The 18,084-nt window shown below is 40.9% G+C and overlaps 1 protein-coding gene across 1 annotated transcript in view; it reads left to right on the top strand.

Annotated features, from left to right (window-relative positions):
* The window catches only part of DNAH8 (dynein axonemal heavy chain 8), a 369,397-nt gene that overhangs the window by 253,160 nt on the left and 98,153 nt on the right, over positions 1-18,084 (top strand). The window contains exons 67-74 of the mRNA XM_032410111.1: positions 564-691; positions 1,722-1,893; positions 3,587-3,742; positions 8,156-8,311; positions 9,776-9,958; positions 13,533-13,638; positions 14,938-15,190; positions 15,301-15,491. Of these exons, the coding sequence (XP_032266002.1) occupies positions 564-691; positions 1,722-1,893; positions 3,587-3,742; positions 8,156-8,311; positions 9,776-9,958; positions 13,533-13,638; positions 14,938-15,190; positions 15,301-15,491 (1,345 nt within the window). The remainder of the gene's footprint in view (positions 1-563; positions 692-1,721; positions 1,894-3,586; positions 3,743-8,155; positions 8,312-9,775; positions 9,959-13,532; positions 13,639-14,937; positions 15,191-15,300; positions 15,492-18,084) is intronic.

The raw sequence follows: 18,084 nt of genomic DNA, 5'->3' as shown, positions 1-18,084 counted from the left end.
GTTAGGAGGTGATGAGTTTTGATTATCTATTACCTTTGCTCTTAATGTAGTTTATGTAATTGTAAGTTTATATAATTTAATTTTTAATAATGTCTGTGTTCAACACCAGCCGGCAAGTCTTCTAAAAATGTAACAGTTGGCTCTGGTGAGTTGATACAAGTTGGCTGCAGCACATTGCTGTTGTGTAGAATTTTTCTGGGGAAAAAAAAATCACTTTGTAAACTTCCAAGAACTCAGAATTTTTAAGTCCAAGACCTAAAATGGTATATTTTATTGATTTGATTCTGTTTTGAAAACATGGAATAGAAATACTATATTAATTTATGTGATTTGGATTCTCTCTCACAAAATCTCTTTCCTTGAAATTTTGTAAGGTAAAATAACTCTATTATGAATCAATTACCAGAATTTAATAGGTAAAATTTCACTCACATTGCTTTTTTAGACTATATTTATTTTGCAAATTAAGAAATTCCTCCCTATGTTTTTATGTATGAATACAATGGATGTTTGATTAAGCACTTAAAAAAGTTCTTTGGGATATTCTCCCTTTACGAATGTAGGATTTGGTAAATGATGCGGATATGTGCCGGAAAAAGATGCAGGCAGCTTCCACCCTCATCGATGGGCTGAGTGGAGAAAAGATCCGATGGACTCAGCAAAGCAAAGAGTTCAAAGCTCAGATTAATAGGTATAAATTTTGGCCTTTGTTATAATTGCTTTCCTTCTTAGTCATCACCCTAAACGCCACCTCTTTGTGACATGAGAGAAAATAAAATACATCTCTCTAGTGAAGCACTTTGCTTCTTCATTTCTGTATATCCATTTCTGAATCTTACAGCTGAGGTTACCCACTCTCAGTAAAACGGAGAGGGATTAAAAGGTTGTGAAATATTTTTAATCTCAAGTTTGGTTCAGCAACGTAGGTTTTCAGTACAAGAGTCCTTCTTTTTCTGTTGTTGCTTTTTTTGTTTTTGTTTTTGGTTGCTGGGGGGAGGCAGGGGCACGGGGAGAGGGAGAGGAAATCTTAAGCAGGCTCCATGCCCAATGTGGAGCCGGATGCGGGGCTTGATCTCATGACCCTGTAATCATGACCTGAGCTGAAGTCAAGAGTCAGACGATAACTGACTGAGCCACCCAGGCGCCCCAAGAGTGCTTCTGATATTGTTTGCATTTGCCAAAACTGTCTAGATACTTTCTCCAGTTCTGTATTCTTCACCTCAGTGATTTTGGACGTGTGGATCAGGGGTTTCCTCTAACTACAAGGCCGTCTTGTGGTAGTGTCTATTGGTGTCCTCAGAAAACTGGAAGAGAGGGGAATGAGAAAGGAGTAGAGAATAGCAAGAAGTGGGAGGAGGAGAGGGAGAGCCAGAGGGGGAGAAGAAAACAGTTTAATCAGGACTGAGTCTAACAGGACCAGGGCATGGCATGGGAAAAGGATACTGTCCTTCCTAGGAGTCAAGTCTCTGGACCTGCAGGCTTCAAGGAAGCAGTCTCCCTCTTGCTCCTTGGCCTACCCCAAATGTGGCCCCTCCTACCACCATTTGGGTTTGGGGGCTCCCTTTTGCATGGTCTCTCCATGTCTGTTTACCATGTGTTAAGGAGGGAGCAGAGAAGGATTTTGCCTGATAAGAAAACAAAGCTGCCCTATGGCCTTTCGGACTCATTAATGGGAGAGGGTGAATGTGTTAGCTGACTCACGTTGTCTTGTGTCCCCACAGACTCGTGGGTGATATTCTGCTGTGCACCGGATTCCTTTCCTACCTTGGTCCTTTCAATCAGATATTTAGGAACTATTTGCTTAAAGATCAGTGGGAGATAGAGCTGAGAGCTCGGAAGATTCCTTTCACGGAAAACCTGAATCTTATTTCAATGTTGGTGGATCCTCCAACAGTGAGTGTCACTTTCTTCATAATATTATTTGAATTCCAGCCTTACTTACTAAGAAATCACAGTTCACCTATTTTTTTTTCTTTTTTCATTTAATTAAAAAGATTGTTTTGAAAATACTTAAGAATTAACTAAAAAGAAACCTTTCTTTTTGGTATGGAAATTCCTTTGAGTTTTAAGAAATCTTGCTTTCAAATTATCATACATGGGGGTGCCTGGCTGGCTCAGTTAGTGGAACGTGCAACTCTTGATCTCAGGGTCATGAGTTCGAGCCCCACACTGGGGGTAGAGAGTACATAAAAAAATAAAATCTTCAAAAAAAATAAAATAAAACATCATTCATGAATTATAGGCTTGCTAATACTGGGCTTTTCTTTTAACTTTCCATTATTTGCACCACTCCTATTAAGTCACTCTCTTTCAAACATTTTAGGTGATTATAGGCATTAGCTAGGCCATAAGTACTGGTATGAATCTTCTTTTGATCATAAACCATCTTTTTGTCCTGTCCAAGAGCATAGCCCAACAGTACGTTCTGGTGTCCCTGAGTGATGGCCCCACGACACAAACCTTCCTTGTTGGGAATTTGATGCCACTGTTAATTTTCAGTGTATCTTGCAGAGCTCCTATGGCATTAAATGCCTTCCAGGCAATTTGTATTCATGAGCTGCTTTCTGATCTGTAAATATATTCCCCAGCGGCTTTTTCCTTTGGGAAGCCATGCTATTAGTTTCATATTATCCATATCTAAAAGTTAAAAAATTAATCTTTTCCAATTCAAACGATGTTCAACTGGTTGTTTCCAAGGACTAGATAATGTATTAAAGATGCGGTGGACACTGATGAGGCAAAGTGGACCAGGGTATACCTTATTAATTACGGCCTTTGGAGGCTGCTGGGATAATTTAATGAGGGTGAAGGCTGGTGAATTCATTGGATCTCAGGTGATTTTATTGACCACGTGGAGGCAGGCTTGCGATTCTCTCATAATTAGGGAGGATTTTTTTTTTTTAAGTTGAGTTATTTATTTTCCAGTGATCTCTACTCCCCAACATGGGGCTCAGACTCAGCACCCCAAGATCAAGAGTTGCACACACTTCCGACTGAGCCTGCCAGACACACCAGGAAATATATTTTTTTAATGTCATTGATGAGCACCTGCCAGTGTAATATCCCTCCTAATTTCTCTGCCTCCAGCTATGCAAATCCTGCCCTCCAAGTAAACAGAGCCAAAGGGCAGGAAGGGGAAGCTTCAGGGGTTTAACCCTTGGTGCTTATCTTTCCAGACATTTCGGTGTATTCTTTCCACTAATCCTGCCTAGTCTGGATCCCACCACTCACCCAGTCTTACCATATGTTAAGCCCCTATGTTCTCTGAATGTTAAGCAACCACGCTTCAAAAATTCACAGTTTTTGTAATATTCCCTCATAAGTTTGAAAATGTAGCATAAAGGACTAAACCCTAATCTTGGGTTATTAAAGGATTTATTAGATTATAATTTTTTTTTTTTAGGTGAATGTTATTTGGGTCACATTTACAAGTTTTTTTTTTTTTCTCTAGGTACCCATTGCATAGTCTCAATGGGAAAAAATATATATCCCAGTATTAAATTCTTTTAATATTGTGGCAATTTTAATTATTATGAAAGCATTCTTGTTCTCCTCTGACTGGCCATATCCATTTCTTGTTACTTAGATTGGGGAGTGGGGGCTGCAGGGATTACCAGGAGATGACCTCTCAATCCAGAATGGCATCATTGTGACGAAGGCCACCAGGTACCCACTCCTCATAGACCCACAGACTCAAGGCAAAACTTGGATTAAATCAAAGGAAAGAGAAAATGACTTGCAAGTATGTACCATTTGGTGTATGGGAAAGCATTATTAAAATCATGAAATTTTCCCAAAATTTCAGTTGATTCTGCCAGTCATAAAGTCATCTCTGTGATAATTGTTTGTTAATTTATACCCTTGAGTTTTGTAACAGTGGTTTGGGGCAAGGGCTCAGATTATTTTCTTTGTTTTGTGTTCTCTCATGATGTACTCTTCTGTCTGTCCCCTTCCCTGGTTCTGTTGCCTTTGCCAACGTTGGATGTGGCTTTTATTCTGGGCCTTGGGTTTGGGCTTACAGGAAAGCAGCAACAATAGGACTCATGACTCCTCGGTTTAGGGCTATTTGCTCCAACCTAGCTCAGGCACATGGTACTTCACAGCATCGTAGAGTCGTTTTAGAGTTGGGGTCTAATAAGGTGTTTATTTTATTTTTAATTTTATTTATTTATTTTTCTTAGAGAGGGAGGAGTGGAGGGGCAGAGGGTGAGGGAGACAGAGAATATCTTAAGCTGGCTCCACACCTAGTGCAGGGTCTGACGCAGGGCTCGATCTTACCACCCTGAGATCATGACCTGAGCTGAAATCAAGAGTCAGATGCTTCACTGACTGAACCAACCAGGCACCCCATAATAAGGTATTAATTTTAAAGAAGAGGTAGACAAACGCAGGATTCCAGCATCTCAGATTTACCATTGATATTTCAACTACCAATACGGACTGTTCCATTTCCCAGGCAATGTACTCAGAGTTCTAAGTCTCCTGGATCCGTATTTTTACATATGCTATTCTACTAACCAGGATGTCTTTCTTTACCCTACTGCCCATTTCACTTATATCCCAGATAAATATCTTGAGTGTTCTTCAAGAAGTCCACATCCAATAGTACCTTCATCAAGACTTCCCTGTGTCCTCAGTTTAATATAGCCTGTCCTAAATGCTCACAATGTCTTATGTGGATTTCTGATATGGACTTAGAGTCTGTCTTCAATTACTGTTCATTGCACGTTTGTCTTTTGTCTTTACTGTATTATAAACTTCTTGCTGACAAGGCTTATGGTTTTATACCATCTTTATATTTTCTGCACTGCTTTTTCTATAGAGTAGGAATTCTGATATTTATTGAATTTCAATGAATTAAAGTGTGCCATCATTACAAGGAAAAAACAACAGAAAAATCATGTGATCATCTTGATAAATGCAGAGAAAGCACTTGTAAAATTCAACACCCATTCCTGATAAAACCTCCAGCAAACTAAGAATAGGAGGGCTCTTCCTTAATCAGATAAAGAGCATTTACCAAAAGCCTACAACAAACGCCACTTAATGGTATAATACTGAAAGATTTCCTTCTGAGATGAGGGTTTCCCTGACATGTGGATATTGCCCGGTGCTCAGGAACACCCCTGAGATACTCCCAACTCACTGATACTCCAGAACACAATGCACCAGTCTGTTTACTTGGAAAACCAGGGAGATCCCAGAAAGAGAGTGTCAACAGAGGAGGAGAGTTAAGGGAAATGAAGTCAATGGGAATGTAGCTTCTGAGGAGCCGTCTTCACAGAAGGAAAGCATGAGTGGTGTATACGGGAGCATTCCTGCCCCTCAACTTCTTTTCCTGGATCCAGCACAACTACAGCTTATCTCCTGTTCCATTCCTCTTGCTTCTGCTGACTGTCCATCTCCCTACTCCTCCTGCTCTTAAGTTTCCTGATCATAGCTTTGTCTCTCCATTTTGGCATTAAGCTCCTTGATAGCCTTTGATGATGTCCTTCCTGATGTCACCCAGTCTCAGGAATCTTCTTGAGGAAGTGATAGAAATATGCCAGAGATACTGACATGTTTTTAAAACCATCAACTCCTGGAATGTAAGGAGACTGAACTATATCCTCCTTACACAGGAGACGTTATGTTTTTAAACATGTGGATAAGCACACGCACAAACACCCATAAATGAAAACAGAATAAAACAGAAATATTATTTCTTTATTTGGGAAGGAAAACAAAATGAAAATTGAAACACTTTATAAATGAAAAACAAAACATGTTTTGTACGTCCAGGACTGCATTCCACTGTGGCAGCTTTGTCGAGGTCACCTTCAGTACCGTCTCCAGAACCTTCAGCCCTGACTTCCAGAAAGAGAAGGTGTTCATCAAGTTTCTCTATAAAAAATTCACCACCTTGTAAAAACTCAACACTAGAGTCTCTGTGCAGCTGACACAGGGTCTGATGGTAGCTACCACATAGTGTTACTACACAAGAAAATCAAGTGAAGGGGCGCCTGGGTGGCTCAGTCGGTTAAGCATCTGCCTTCAGCTCAGGTCATGATCCCAGGGTCTTGGGATCTAGCCCCGCTTCGGGCTCCCTGCTCAGCGGGGAGTCTGCTTCTCCCTCTGCCCCTCCCCCCGACTCATGCTCTCTCTCTCTTGTCTCTCTCAAAAATAAAATAAATTAAATCTTAAAAAATATATACAACTAATGAATTGTTGAACACTACATCAAAAACTAATGATGTACTATATGCTGGCTAATTGAGCATAATAATAAAAATAAATAAGTAAATACAAAAATATAGAAAATGATTTATTATGAGAGATTGGCTTGTGGGTTTGGGGAGGCTAAGAAATCCCACAGTCTGCTGTCTACAAGCTATAGGTTCAGGAAGGCTGGTCATGTAGTCCCAGTCTAAACTCTGAAGGTCTGTGAACCAGGGGAGTCAGTGGTATGAGTCCCAGTCCAAGTCTGAAGGCCAAAGAACCAGTTGCTGATGTCCAAGGACAGGAGAAGATGGATGTCTCAGCTCAAGCAGAGAGCAAATTTGCTCTTCTTCCATCTTTGGGCTCTATTCAGGCTCTCAATGGATTGGATAATGCCCACCCAAATCAGTGAGGGTGATTTTCTTTACTCAGTCTATCTATTCCAAGGCCAATCTGTTCTGGAAACACCCTCACAGACACAGACTGAAATAAATGTGTACCAGCTCTTTGGGCATCACTTACCCCGATCAAGCTGACACGTAATATTAACCCTCACACTTAGGAAGCAAATCACGAAAATAGAATTTACTCCTTAGGAAATAGAGCAGGACAATTATATTTAGTCTCATTGGGACCTTGTTTCATCTTGTTTAATAAGCTGGTTAAAGCTCTTTGTTTAGACTCATTTACCTTATCAACTCATAATGAGGTCTTTCACAGCTCATCATTTGTGTAAATAAAGCTATCCATCCAGGGAAAAAATTCCCTCATGTACAGGATTTTTGTTTTAGTTATTTCCCTTCTATCCAAAACAGGACAAGAGTAGACTTATTTAATTTTTATTTCCACATCTCTTTTTCATAGCAACGGAGAGATAATATCTTTTAATTCCACTCCCTTAATCTCCTGCTGTCCCTGGATCTTCCTTGTGTCTTAAGATCAGCCCTCACAGCAGCATAGAAACAGTAGCAGCATCCAGAGGGTAGAGTGTAAGGAGATGGAGAGTTGAGGGCTGACCCTTCAGAAATCCTCCCATTTAGGCAGGGGAGGGATCGTAGGAGAAGTAAGAATTCAAAGCCATTTGGCCAAAGCAAAGATCAACCAGCCCAGTGTGTCTATTTTTTTTTTTTTAAGATTTTATTTATTTGAGACACAGAGAGTGAGAGAGACAGAAAGCACAAGAGGGGGGAGGGTCAGAGGGAGAAGCAGACTCCCTGCTGAACAAGGAGCCCAATGCAGGACTCAATCCTGGGACCCGGGACCTGAGCCAAAGGTAGAAGCCTAACCAACTGAGCCACCCAGGTGCCGCCTAGTGTGTCTATTTTAACTAATCAACAAACACTGAACTAAAACACTGGGGCCCCACCAGGCATTCAGAATTCTAATTTTAAAAATATATATATAATATAAAAAGTGAATATACAGTCTTTTAAGTTGCTTTTATGGGAAGTATCTATCATATTCTTCGGTTGCACCACTGTTAGAGGCAGAATACATGGATGGGACCTTGGTTTGACCCCATATATAATTTCTGACATTCTAATGCCTATTTTTTAATCACTTGATCATCTCATGAGTGGTCCTGAGGAGATAAATGAATATTGCAAATATGCAAGTTACTTTGCTTTCCCTGAGTGATCGTAAATAGGTATGTGTAACCGGTTTAATCCTTGATTACTTCTCTGCTCTGTGTAGGAGCAGATTTCTGACATTCACTTTGAGATGTGCCACTCGATTCTCCTGTTTCGATCAGAGAAACTGTTGCTCATCCAGAGCCTACACAAAGTCATGGGTTCACCACGTTTGGAAAATTAAGTGTTCTTACTTTTATTTTCATAAGGCTTCCTATATCGCCCTTAAAATTCTTAGGCACCTGTGCAACAAATCTCTTGGTTTCCACTTAGGAATAAGCACATTCTTTGTCACATTTATATAGCAATGAACCCTTTATTTTTAGGTAACATCTCTGAACCATAAATATTTCCGCACACACTTGGAGGACAGCCTTTCCTTGGGCCGACCCCTTCTCATTGAGGACATTCGTGAAGAGCTGGATCCAGCCCTGGATAATGTATTAGAAAAGAATTTCATTAAATCAGGCACCACATTCAAGGTGAGCTTTGGGAAGGGAAAAAAAAAAAAAAAAGACGGCAAGAAAAGAACAATGGTGACATCTACTTATCTTTTTGAGCATAGCAGCGCAGGTACTTTGCTTCAGGTGGTAGTATTTGATACAATGGAAAAATTATTTCCAAACTCATATTTAGTGTTTCCCTTATTTTTTTAATTGTATATGAAAAATACAGGGGAGAGCAGTATTTTGGTAAGAGTAGCCATTTAGCTGACACTAAATAACATATTGAGGAAATACATTGTCTGGTCATAATAATATATTAATGTTGCACACTATGTATGTATGTACGTTGGCAGCTCTGAGAAAATTGGATTTACAAGTCATATATTCATCTGTACAATAAAACCTGCATTTTCTCACAGGAGGAAATGGCATTTTGATAAAGTCTATGGACACTGATTTGTTCATTTCTCCCTGTATTAACTTTGAATCTAAACTCACAGACTTTGCTAGAAGCTATAGAATGCTGTTTCCCATCATTGGTGAGAACATGAATGGTTTTCAGTAGAAGTGTTTCTTTTTTAATTGGAGGCATTCTCTACCTTTAGGCTTCTTTGGTTTTGTTTCTTGGTGAATGACAGCATTTCTGATTGAGATTTTTCACTTTGGACAAATTAATTTCATGAATATCAGTGAATAAGTACAGAATGCAAATGTTCTCATTGAACAAAGATTTATTTAGAAAACATTTCTTCATAATGTGAATCTTTCATGTGCAGTATTTAACATGCCAAGGGAGGGTGTAGGATTTTTATTCCTGAAGGTCTTTCAAAAGAACATATTCTTATCTGCAGTGTGAAGGCTTGGTGCTTGAGAACGTGGTAGTGCCTTATCGATGTGGTTTCCAACCACATGCAGAATCAAGATTAATTAAAAATTTAAGTCCTTTAAAATCGTATAATTTCCACCTAAATTTTAGATAGCAAAACCGGTTGTTTTTTAATATAATATCCTGCAAATTGTAGTATTTAAGATAAATGTTATGTTTCTGAAGAAAATGTCGGCACTCTTTTCTTTGAAAATTTCATTAATCCTTTATGTTGTCAACTATGCTTCAGACATGACTGAAATGCAAAGAGAAATAACAAATACTTCCTCTAAACACCACAGATTTCCTCAGTAGGAAACAATTTCCTCAAGTGGGAGAAAACAGTCAAATCTGAGATGTGTCTGAGTTTTCCTTTATTCTACATTTGTTGGGGATAGATTTTTCATTTAATTTTTGTTCATTTAATTTGTTTGGTGTCATGGCTAACAATGTCTTCTGGCAGGACCACAAATCTGAATTATTTAAGACCAGTGATTAAAGTCTTAGAACTTTTTCCTTTGCAATTCATTCAAGTTTCACAGTGCTGACCTCTGATAAATTCTTTCCTAAGTTAACCCCAAATTCCTTGTCCTGCCCCTTAAGCTGTTTTTAATTTTATATTTGAATTGATGTAGGTGAAAGTCGGTGATAAAGAATGTGATGTCATGGATACATTTAAACTTTATATTACTACGAAGTTACCCAACCCTGCCTTTACCCCTGAGATCAATGCTAAAACGTCGGTCATTGATTTTACCGTGACTATGAAAGGACTCGAGAATCAGTTATTAAGGAGAGTGATTTTAACTGAGAAACAGGTAATAATTTCTCAAGGTAAAGGACTACTTCTAATAAATTATTATGAAATTGTTAAGTATTTCGGAAAGAAAAAACAAAGCAAATTTTTATTTACCTTTGTTAACATAAATATTAGTTTAGCTGTCTCCTGTCAAATCCTATCAAGAAATCATGTAACTTGGGCGCCTGGGTGGCTCAGTTGGTTAAGCGACTGCCTTCGGCTCAGGTCATGATCCTGGAGTCCCTGGATCGAGTCCCGCATCGGGCTCCCTGCTCAGCAGGGAGTCTGCTTCTCCCTCTGACCCTCCCCCCTCTCATGTGCTTGCTCTCTGTCATTCTCTCTCTCTCAAATAAATAAATAAAAAAATCTTTAAAAAAAAAAAAAAAAGAAATCATGTAACTAACTCAGCTGTCCTCCAACCCCAAATGTGTGCACGTGCGTACACACACATACACATACACACACACACACACTCACACACACACGCACACCACTCACACTGTTTTTTTCTACTTCTGTCTTTAAACCTTGGAGTATGTTGACCTTCGTATCTATAGTCCTATGGATGGATGCTCTTTGATGTACCTGAAAAAGTCACTAAAATAATGATCCTGGAGAAAAAGAAATTGCTCTGAATGAGTGTATTATCACTGGGGTAGTTTCAACTACTGCAGTGTAGTACTCTAATGATACAGAGAGCCTAACTTTAATTTTAATTGAATGAAATTTGCATTAAGGCAGAGAAATTAAGTATGATTGAAGGTTCTAATAAAGAACTTAAAACTGGAAGATTTTAAGAGACTGATACAAGTTGAAACTAGTTTTTAAAATAAATCTCAGAAAACATTGAACATTATGCATAAAATATGCATAAAATGTAATTATACTTATTTGCATATGGAAAACATATTTGCGTAAAATCGGAGAAAGATTATATTTGCTTACCTAGAATAAGAGTATTGAAGGTTCAAGGAAAGGGCAAGGTTAGCAATAATAAGACCAGAGAGGCTTCACGTGGGAGGGTGGAGGGAAAGATTGGCAATAGAAGACCGGACAAGGAAAAGAGAAAGACGAGAGATAGGAGTAGATGCCATGAACACAGGAAAGACGTTGGAAGAGGGAAAGAGAAATGATCCTCACACCAGAGAAACAGAACTCAGTAAAAGGAGAGGCGAAGTCCTACCTGGTTAGCCGGGATGGTGAAGGGGCCGGCCCTTAAAGGCAGCCAGTCTGGCAGAGCTGAGCCAAGGGGGCGCAGTCCCAGCATCCGCTCTCACGAGCTGTTTGATCTTTGCTTCCAACAAACAGCCCGGGGCTTCTACAGTCCAGTAAGGGAACCATGCCACTTCCACAGCCAGGCAGAGAGAGCATGGGCCCTTCAGTTCATTGCTCATCACCTCTTGGAGGCACATGGTGCCAACTGTTGAAAATTAGTCCTTCCTTGGTAGTCTCACTGGTGCTGTTGGTCGGATCTGATTCCTCACTGGTCCAGGTGCTGCGTGCAGGCTGCACCAACTTCCCTAAGGCAGGCCACCCCACTGTCTAAGGCAGGCGACACCCCGTGTCCCCAGAGGGCCCACCCACACTCTTCTAGGCCTCAGCTTCCTCTTCAAGGGATGTGCTAAAGTGCTTATGCCAACCTTATTGGAAAAAGCCAAAACACACACTTAATCTGTAGGAGGACATCCTGACCATGATGTTTAACCCTCTTTACTATCCTGCTCTTACACCCTCATTTTACGGAAGAACAGACAGAAACCAGAGAGAATAGGTGATAAAAGTGCTCTAAGAGCACTCGGACCTTTCACCCCGTCAGGCCCCCTAGATAAGCCTTACAGATCAGGCTGTAGAACCCACAAGGGTCCACTGTACCATAATGCTTGTTTTGCCAGATCAAACTGAAAAGGAAGCTCATGTGATTTCATTTTGTCCCCATATTCCTATACTGCCATCCAGAGGTGACCACCTTAATGGAAACAGCTCATGAGGTACTCCCCCACAAATGCAGCCATGACCTTCATTGCTACCCCCATCAAACCCGGCAAACCTTCTAGGACACTGGCAATGATGCCACTGGTCTATGGAGTTGGAGAACAAGAGTATGAGCCTGTCTTTGCCAGTAGCTAGCCATAGGGATCATGTTGGGATGGGATTCAAAGTTAATATTTCTGGGTCCTCAGTTTCCCCAGATGTAAAATAAAGCTGTTGAACTCAATTTGGCACACTTCAATTTAACACATATTTCTTGGGTTGAGTCCTTTCCCTGCAACACCTCAAGGTAAGTGCTGTCAAGAATGCAAAAGTGAATGGGACAAGTGCCTGCCCTCTAGCTGCACAGAATCTCGTTGGTGGGACATGATTGACACACAGATTCTGACGCAAGCTGTGGCAGGTGTAGAGATGAACACCATGCTGTGGCTTCAGAGCCCCACAAACTGGTTTAAGACTTGCAGAAAGCAGTGGAATTTCTGAAGTGGTTTTTCAAGAAACGTTCTCAGATAGGTAGTTTCCAAACACCTCCTTTTAACATAATTCTAAGTATAGTGTGTGATTCTGTAGAAGACCAGGAAAAAATGCTATAAAAATGCTATTGAAACAACTTCAATTTACATGTAGCAAAAGTATTCTTATATCCTTGTTAAATTTCCTTGATTTTGAAAATTACACCATGCTTCTGTAAGAGAATGTCCTGGTTCTTAGGAGATTTGCTGAAGTTTTTAGTGGTAAAGGATCATGACCTCAGCAAATGGTTCACCAATAATAAGAAGAACAATAATGATAATAAATATTATATATATATATATATAGAGAGAGAGAGAGAGAGAGAGAGTGATAAAGCAAAATGGTATCTGGTGAATCTGGGCAAAGAAAGCATTTATGAGAGTTAATTGTATCAGTCTTGCAACTTTTCTGAAAGTTTAAAATTTTTTCAGAATATAATTTGAAAAAGACATTATTTTTGTAGGAAAAAATATGCCTTCCAAACATTCAGTTTAGCCCCTCTGGTAGAAGGAGATGTAAAACAATGGAAAATGGATTTGCACTGGCAGCTGGCTCTGTCAGACCAGATACCTGATGTTCCTACAGGCAGATCCCAAACCAAGAGCTCACATTTGATTTGGGTGGCCTCTTGGTGTTTTGATATTATATCTCTGCTTCTACCACTTCTGATTGCCAATAAAGTTAGCATTTCACACAGAGGCAGTGTGGGAACAGAGCCAAGAGAATGGGACACTCTAATTTAAATAAACTTAGAGCCAGGAGGAGAGCGTGGGGGATAATCAGACAAAATTCCTTTAGCAGGGGAATCTCATGCATGCCAGTGTAAGCACTGTGGAAACAATACTAGCGGGCATAATTTCTTTTCTTTTTTTTTTTTTTTTAAGATTTTATTTATTTATTTGACAGAGAGAGACACAGCGAGAGAGGGAACACAAGCAGGGGGAGTGGGAGAGGGAGAAGCAGGCTCCTCACTGAGCAGGGAGCCCGATGCGGGCTTGATCCCAGGACCCTGGGACCATGACCTGAGCCGAAGGCAGACGCCCAACGACTGAGCCACCCAGGCGCCTCTATTTCTTGTTTCTTAATGACAGGAATTAGAGTCTGAGAGAGTTAAACTTTTGGAGGATGTGACTTTCAACAAGCGGAAGATGAAGGAGCTTGAAGACAACCTTCTCTACAAGTTAAGCGCCACAAAAGGTACTGTGTTGTTAACAAGTAACCGAACGACGGGTCCTGAGTAAGGATTTCTTGGGCCCTCTTTTCAGCACCTCATGATTATAGGTGTTAGGAAACAGTTGAGTTATCAGTGCAAACACAAGCCAGGCAATTTCCATCTAGATGTTTAAAGAAGGACTGCAGAGAATCTGATTTTTGAATTAGCAAACAGAGTCTGAGCATTTGAGAAGAACACAGTTTTCTAGATCTAATTGCTCTCTCCTAAGAAAAATAAGGGCTCCCAATAGAGCTAGGTAACTCGTAATAGGCTAATTTGCTTGCCCAGAGGAAACTAATGTGCTCAATCTAATTTTTTTTTTTTTTTTTTAAGATCGACTCTTTCATTTGGCATTGAAATGTAATGACCACAATGGGTGATGATGTGTGTAATCTGTGTCAGAGGCCCTTGAGCACCCAAGGCCCAAACTCACTCTCCACTTGCCTTGACTTCCTACTTAGAAGTCAGGGGTGGGTTCTCCTTAGGGCAGTCAGATCCTCATGCCACACCCTGATTTGGGGATGTAGTCTCTCTAAATAAATAAGAAACATCCTATCCAAAGACACTAAAGTCAACAAACACTGTATTTTTCTGCAGTAGGCAAATTACAGTAGCCTAAATCCTACCATTTATTACAGCCTCATAATGAATGCTTCCCAACAGCACTTTACTCCTTGGATAAACAAAAACCTTAACCTCCCAGAAGTACATGATATGTTATTCTCACACCATTCACCCGCACTGCCTTGATCGTGACCTCAGGGAAAAGTCCTTTTATCTGCCTTGATTCCACTGCCTGTGTTTGTGAAGTTGTCTGTCCTCTGGTCCAGTGACTTCTCCCAGCCATTTGGATACACCTGGGCATCTTAATATTAGCAAAGATCACTGCGGGCTCTTCCCCCGATCCAGCCTAGAGTATGCTGAATCAAGGTCTGGTTCCTGAGAGGTGAATTGCAGTTTGCAGTGGTAAACCACTGGGGGGTGGAGGGAGCCAGATTTTGTCTTCAGACATTTGAAGACCAGTCATGTGGGCTGCCTTGGGAATCCCCTTTTGCAGATTTACAGGCAGCATCGGGGATAACCTGTCTGCAGGAATGTTTGGAAGGATTCAGGCATCAGATGACAGTTGGGCCAGAAGCCTCTCAGTGTGTTAATACCCGACCTTCATCCTGCAGGCTTTGAAGAAATAAACGTGAAAATGAACAGGTCAATTTCAGAAGGGCTGCCTCTTTCTTTGGGGCTTCCCCTTCTTGTCTTCTAAGGTTTTCCTGTTTGGCTTTTAGGTTCCTTGGTAGATGACGAATCTCTCATCGGTGTTCTCCGAATCACCAAGCAGACAGCAGCTGAAGTAAGTGAAAAGCTGCATGTCGCTGCAGAGACGGAGATCAAAATTAACACAGCTCAGGAGGAGTTCCGGCCTGCGGCCACCCGTGGAAGCATCCTCTACTTTCTCATCACAGAGATGAGTATGGTCAACATCATGTACCAGACCTCGCTCGCCCAGTTCTTAAAGTTATTTGACCAGTCCATGGCCAGGTGGGGAGTCCCTCCCCTGCCCCATGCAGAGTCACTTAAAATTTTTGTTTGTATTCCTACTGTCTTAGCAATGGCTGTTGAATTCCTTAATTTTTTAAAATGTATTGCAGATCCGAGAAGTCTCCGCTACCTCAAAAGAGAATTACAAATATTATTGAGTATCTGACATACGAAGTTTTTACATACTCTGTCAGAGGCCTGTATGAAAACCACAAATTCCTCTTTGTACTCCTCATGACCTTGAAGATTGATCTTCAGAGAGGAACAGTGAAGCACAGAGAGTTTCAGGCTCTCATTAAAGGTGAAGGGTTTGGGATATGGATGTGGTATGTAAAGGAGATTGCTTCTGATATGCTCTTCGACATGCTGGAGACCCATTTTTATGATACAATGGGGGAAATCATGTTCTCGTGAAAGGGAATTTCTTTGGACCTTGTGTTTCTTTTCTGATTCCCATTCGTTTTGCTCTGGTTACTCAAGATGATTTATTTCAGGCCTGTGTTCACTCCCAAGTTTTCCTTAGTTATATCATTACCTGAAGTTTGGTCATTGCTGCCTGTGGTTAGGAAACCCGAATGCCGAAGGGAAGAAAAGTGAGGTGGGTGATGAGCTTTCTATCGCAAGAGAGCAATTCCTTGAGCAAGGGAGTATCATGACTTTTAAGACAGAAAAAGGCACACTTGTATTTCATATTGGAAGTAAATCCTATTCAATGCTCATCTCCATGTTAAAAGTATCATTAAGGAGATAAAAGAGTGGCATTTTCATTCAATTCAGTTAAATAAGTATTTATTGAGCATATACTCTGCAAACCCACCATACTAATGTTGGTATAGAAGGATCAACCAGACATTGCTTTCAAAGAAAACAGTCTCACAATGGAAATAGAGATGATTTTAAAAATTATTGTAAAACAAGGCAGAATACTCTAAATGTTAGGAGAGAGCTAAAAACAAAGTCTTAATGTCTAAAAGGAAGGAGGGACTTGTGGTTGGTGAGTCCAATAAGAGCTCTTTGGAAAATATACTGTTGCGGGTTAAGCCATGAATTTTTCAGATGATTTGATCCATGGGAAAAATGTTTTAATGTATCTCTTATGTTTTTTGCTCCTTGTGTAAAGTTTAATAAATCATATTCTGGCTGCCCTCTCCCCCAAAAGAAGAAAGTGGCATTTTAAAAGGACCCTGAAGGATGGGTAGAAGTGAAGGAGACATTCCAGGCTGAAACAGAACAGCACCAGAAAAGGAATGAATGAAGGGGGCATGTCAGTTGTGAGTCTTGATTCCTCGAGGAAGGATTTTCTTGGTCTGGTGAGGGACAAGGAATTGTGTAAGGTGGTGATGTGGTCCCTCAGGAACCTCTTACCGTCTTTTAGGAAGATGACTCTGGCAGACATGCATAGAATTATAGCAAAGAGGTTCAAGGGAGTTTATTATAATCTTCCCAGCCACAGGTAAAAGGTCAACCTTGGGTAAAGACAATGGGAATATAAAGAAGAAGTCATGGAAGTAAAATGGCAACAGACCAGATACAAGAGCCAAGAAAAGGGTCAGAAATGAGTTGGAGATTTCTGGTCTAGTTGGTTGAAAGTGGAACGAGTTTGAGAATTGTCAGGGTGATGGGGATAGTGAATGTGATTTGGGGACCTAGTTTCAGTCAGAATAGGCCAGGTTTCGTGGCCATAAAAACAATCCCAAACTTTCAATGGCTTGAAACAATAGGGGTATATTCTCATTTATTCTCTCTCCAACATGCCTGGTTATGGTCATGGTCACCCAGGAATTGCTTCTAAAATTACTACGGCAGAGGAATGGGATAAGACAAATCATGTGCCAGCTTTTAAAAGTTACCCGCAAGTGACGCATGTCACTTAAATGCTCATCTTTCATTAGGCAAAGCAAGACACACAGCCACCACTAACTTCAGAGAGAGCAGGGACATGTGCTTCTCCCATGTGCGTGGAAGAGGGGGAAATCGAATGTTTCTGAACAGCTCTGGTGACTATACACACATGTTGAATTTGAGATATCCAGCAGACAGTTAGAAAGGGTAGGCCAGACAGTTTAGAAGAAGTCAGACAGCTGCAAAGGGAGGGCACAGAAATAAGCACCAGAGCCACGGGAATGAAAGAGATCATGTAGGAAGAAGATGTAGAGTATTTCTGAATTCATACGCCAGGGGGATAGAACACGATACTCAATACACTTTTCTCCACGACATCCTATTTATAATAAACAGGCAGTAAACTAACTTATTACTCTATCATCTTCTTTCTCTACTTCAGTGAATTTCTTCCTTGGCTTCAGGTTAGATGTCTGCTGTAGAAACTTTGCAAACAATTTTGCAGAATGGCTAAAATTTCTTGATTTTTCACGTCTTGTAGTTCAAAGGAAACTGGAGCATGTCATAAAGTTCATAGTTTTTCTCAGGTCCAATGCACCTGGAGAAGTCAATGTCTTAAAGTGTAGCATAAGGCAGCATGGTACAGTAAACTGTGGGCTGGACTAAGGAGCAGGGACAGGGGCCAGGCTCTGCCACTGACCAGCTGTGTGAGCTCAGAGGCCATCACCCGCTCCCGCCATGTACAGGGGGCTGCGGGGCCCAGAGGGGAAGTGGTAAGTACCACCAGGGAGAGGCGGGCAGGCTGTGCAGAGGGTCTGAGCATACAGGTTTCGGCCTCTGTGACATTTAAATAAAGTGAGCCCAATTTTACCAAACCGGAAAGCTCCTTTGACTCCTTTCAGTCACCTTAAAGCCCTCACTTAGACTTGGGGCCACATCCTCAGTGTCTGGGACACTGGGCCATGGGGAGGAGGGACACCGAAGCCCGTGGGAATCTAGGCAGAAGCAGGAGCAAAATGGGCCTCAGATGTAGGAAGGCCTTCTAACTGTGG

The sequence above is a fragment of the Phoca vitulina genome, unplaced genomic scaffold, assembly GCF_004348235.1.
Source record: "Phoca vitulina isolate PV1807 unplaced genomic scaffold, GSC_HSeal_1.0 scaffold11, whole genome shotgun sequence".
Classification (NCBI taxonomy): Eukaryota; Metazoa; Chordata; class Mammalia; order Carnivora; family Phocidae; genus Phoca; species Phoca vitulina.
The sequence above is the reverse complement of the archived record's forward strand: the minus strand, read 5'-3'. Positions and strand labels throughout refer to the sequence as shown.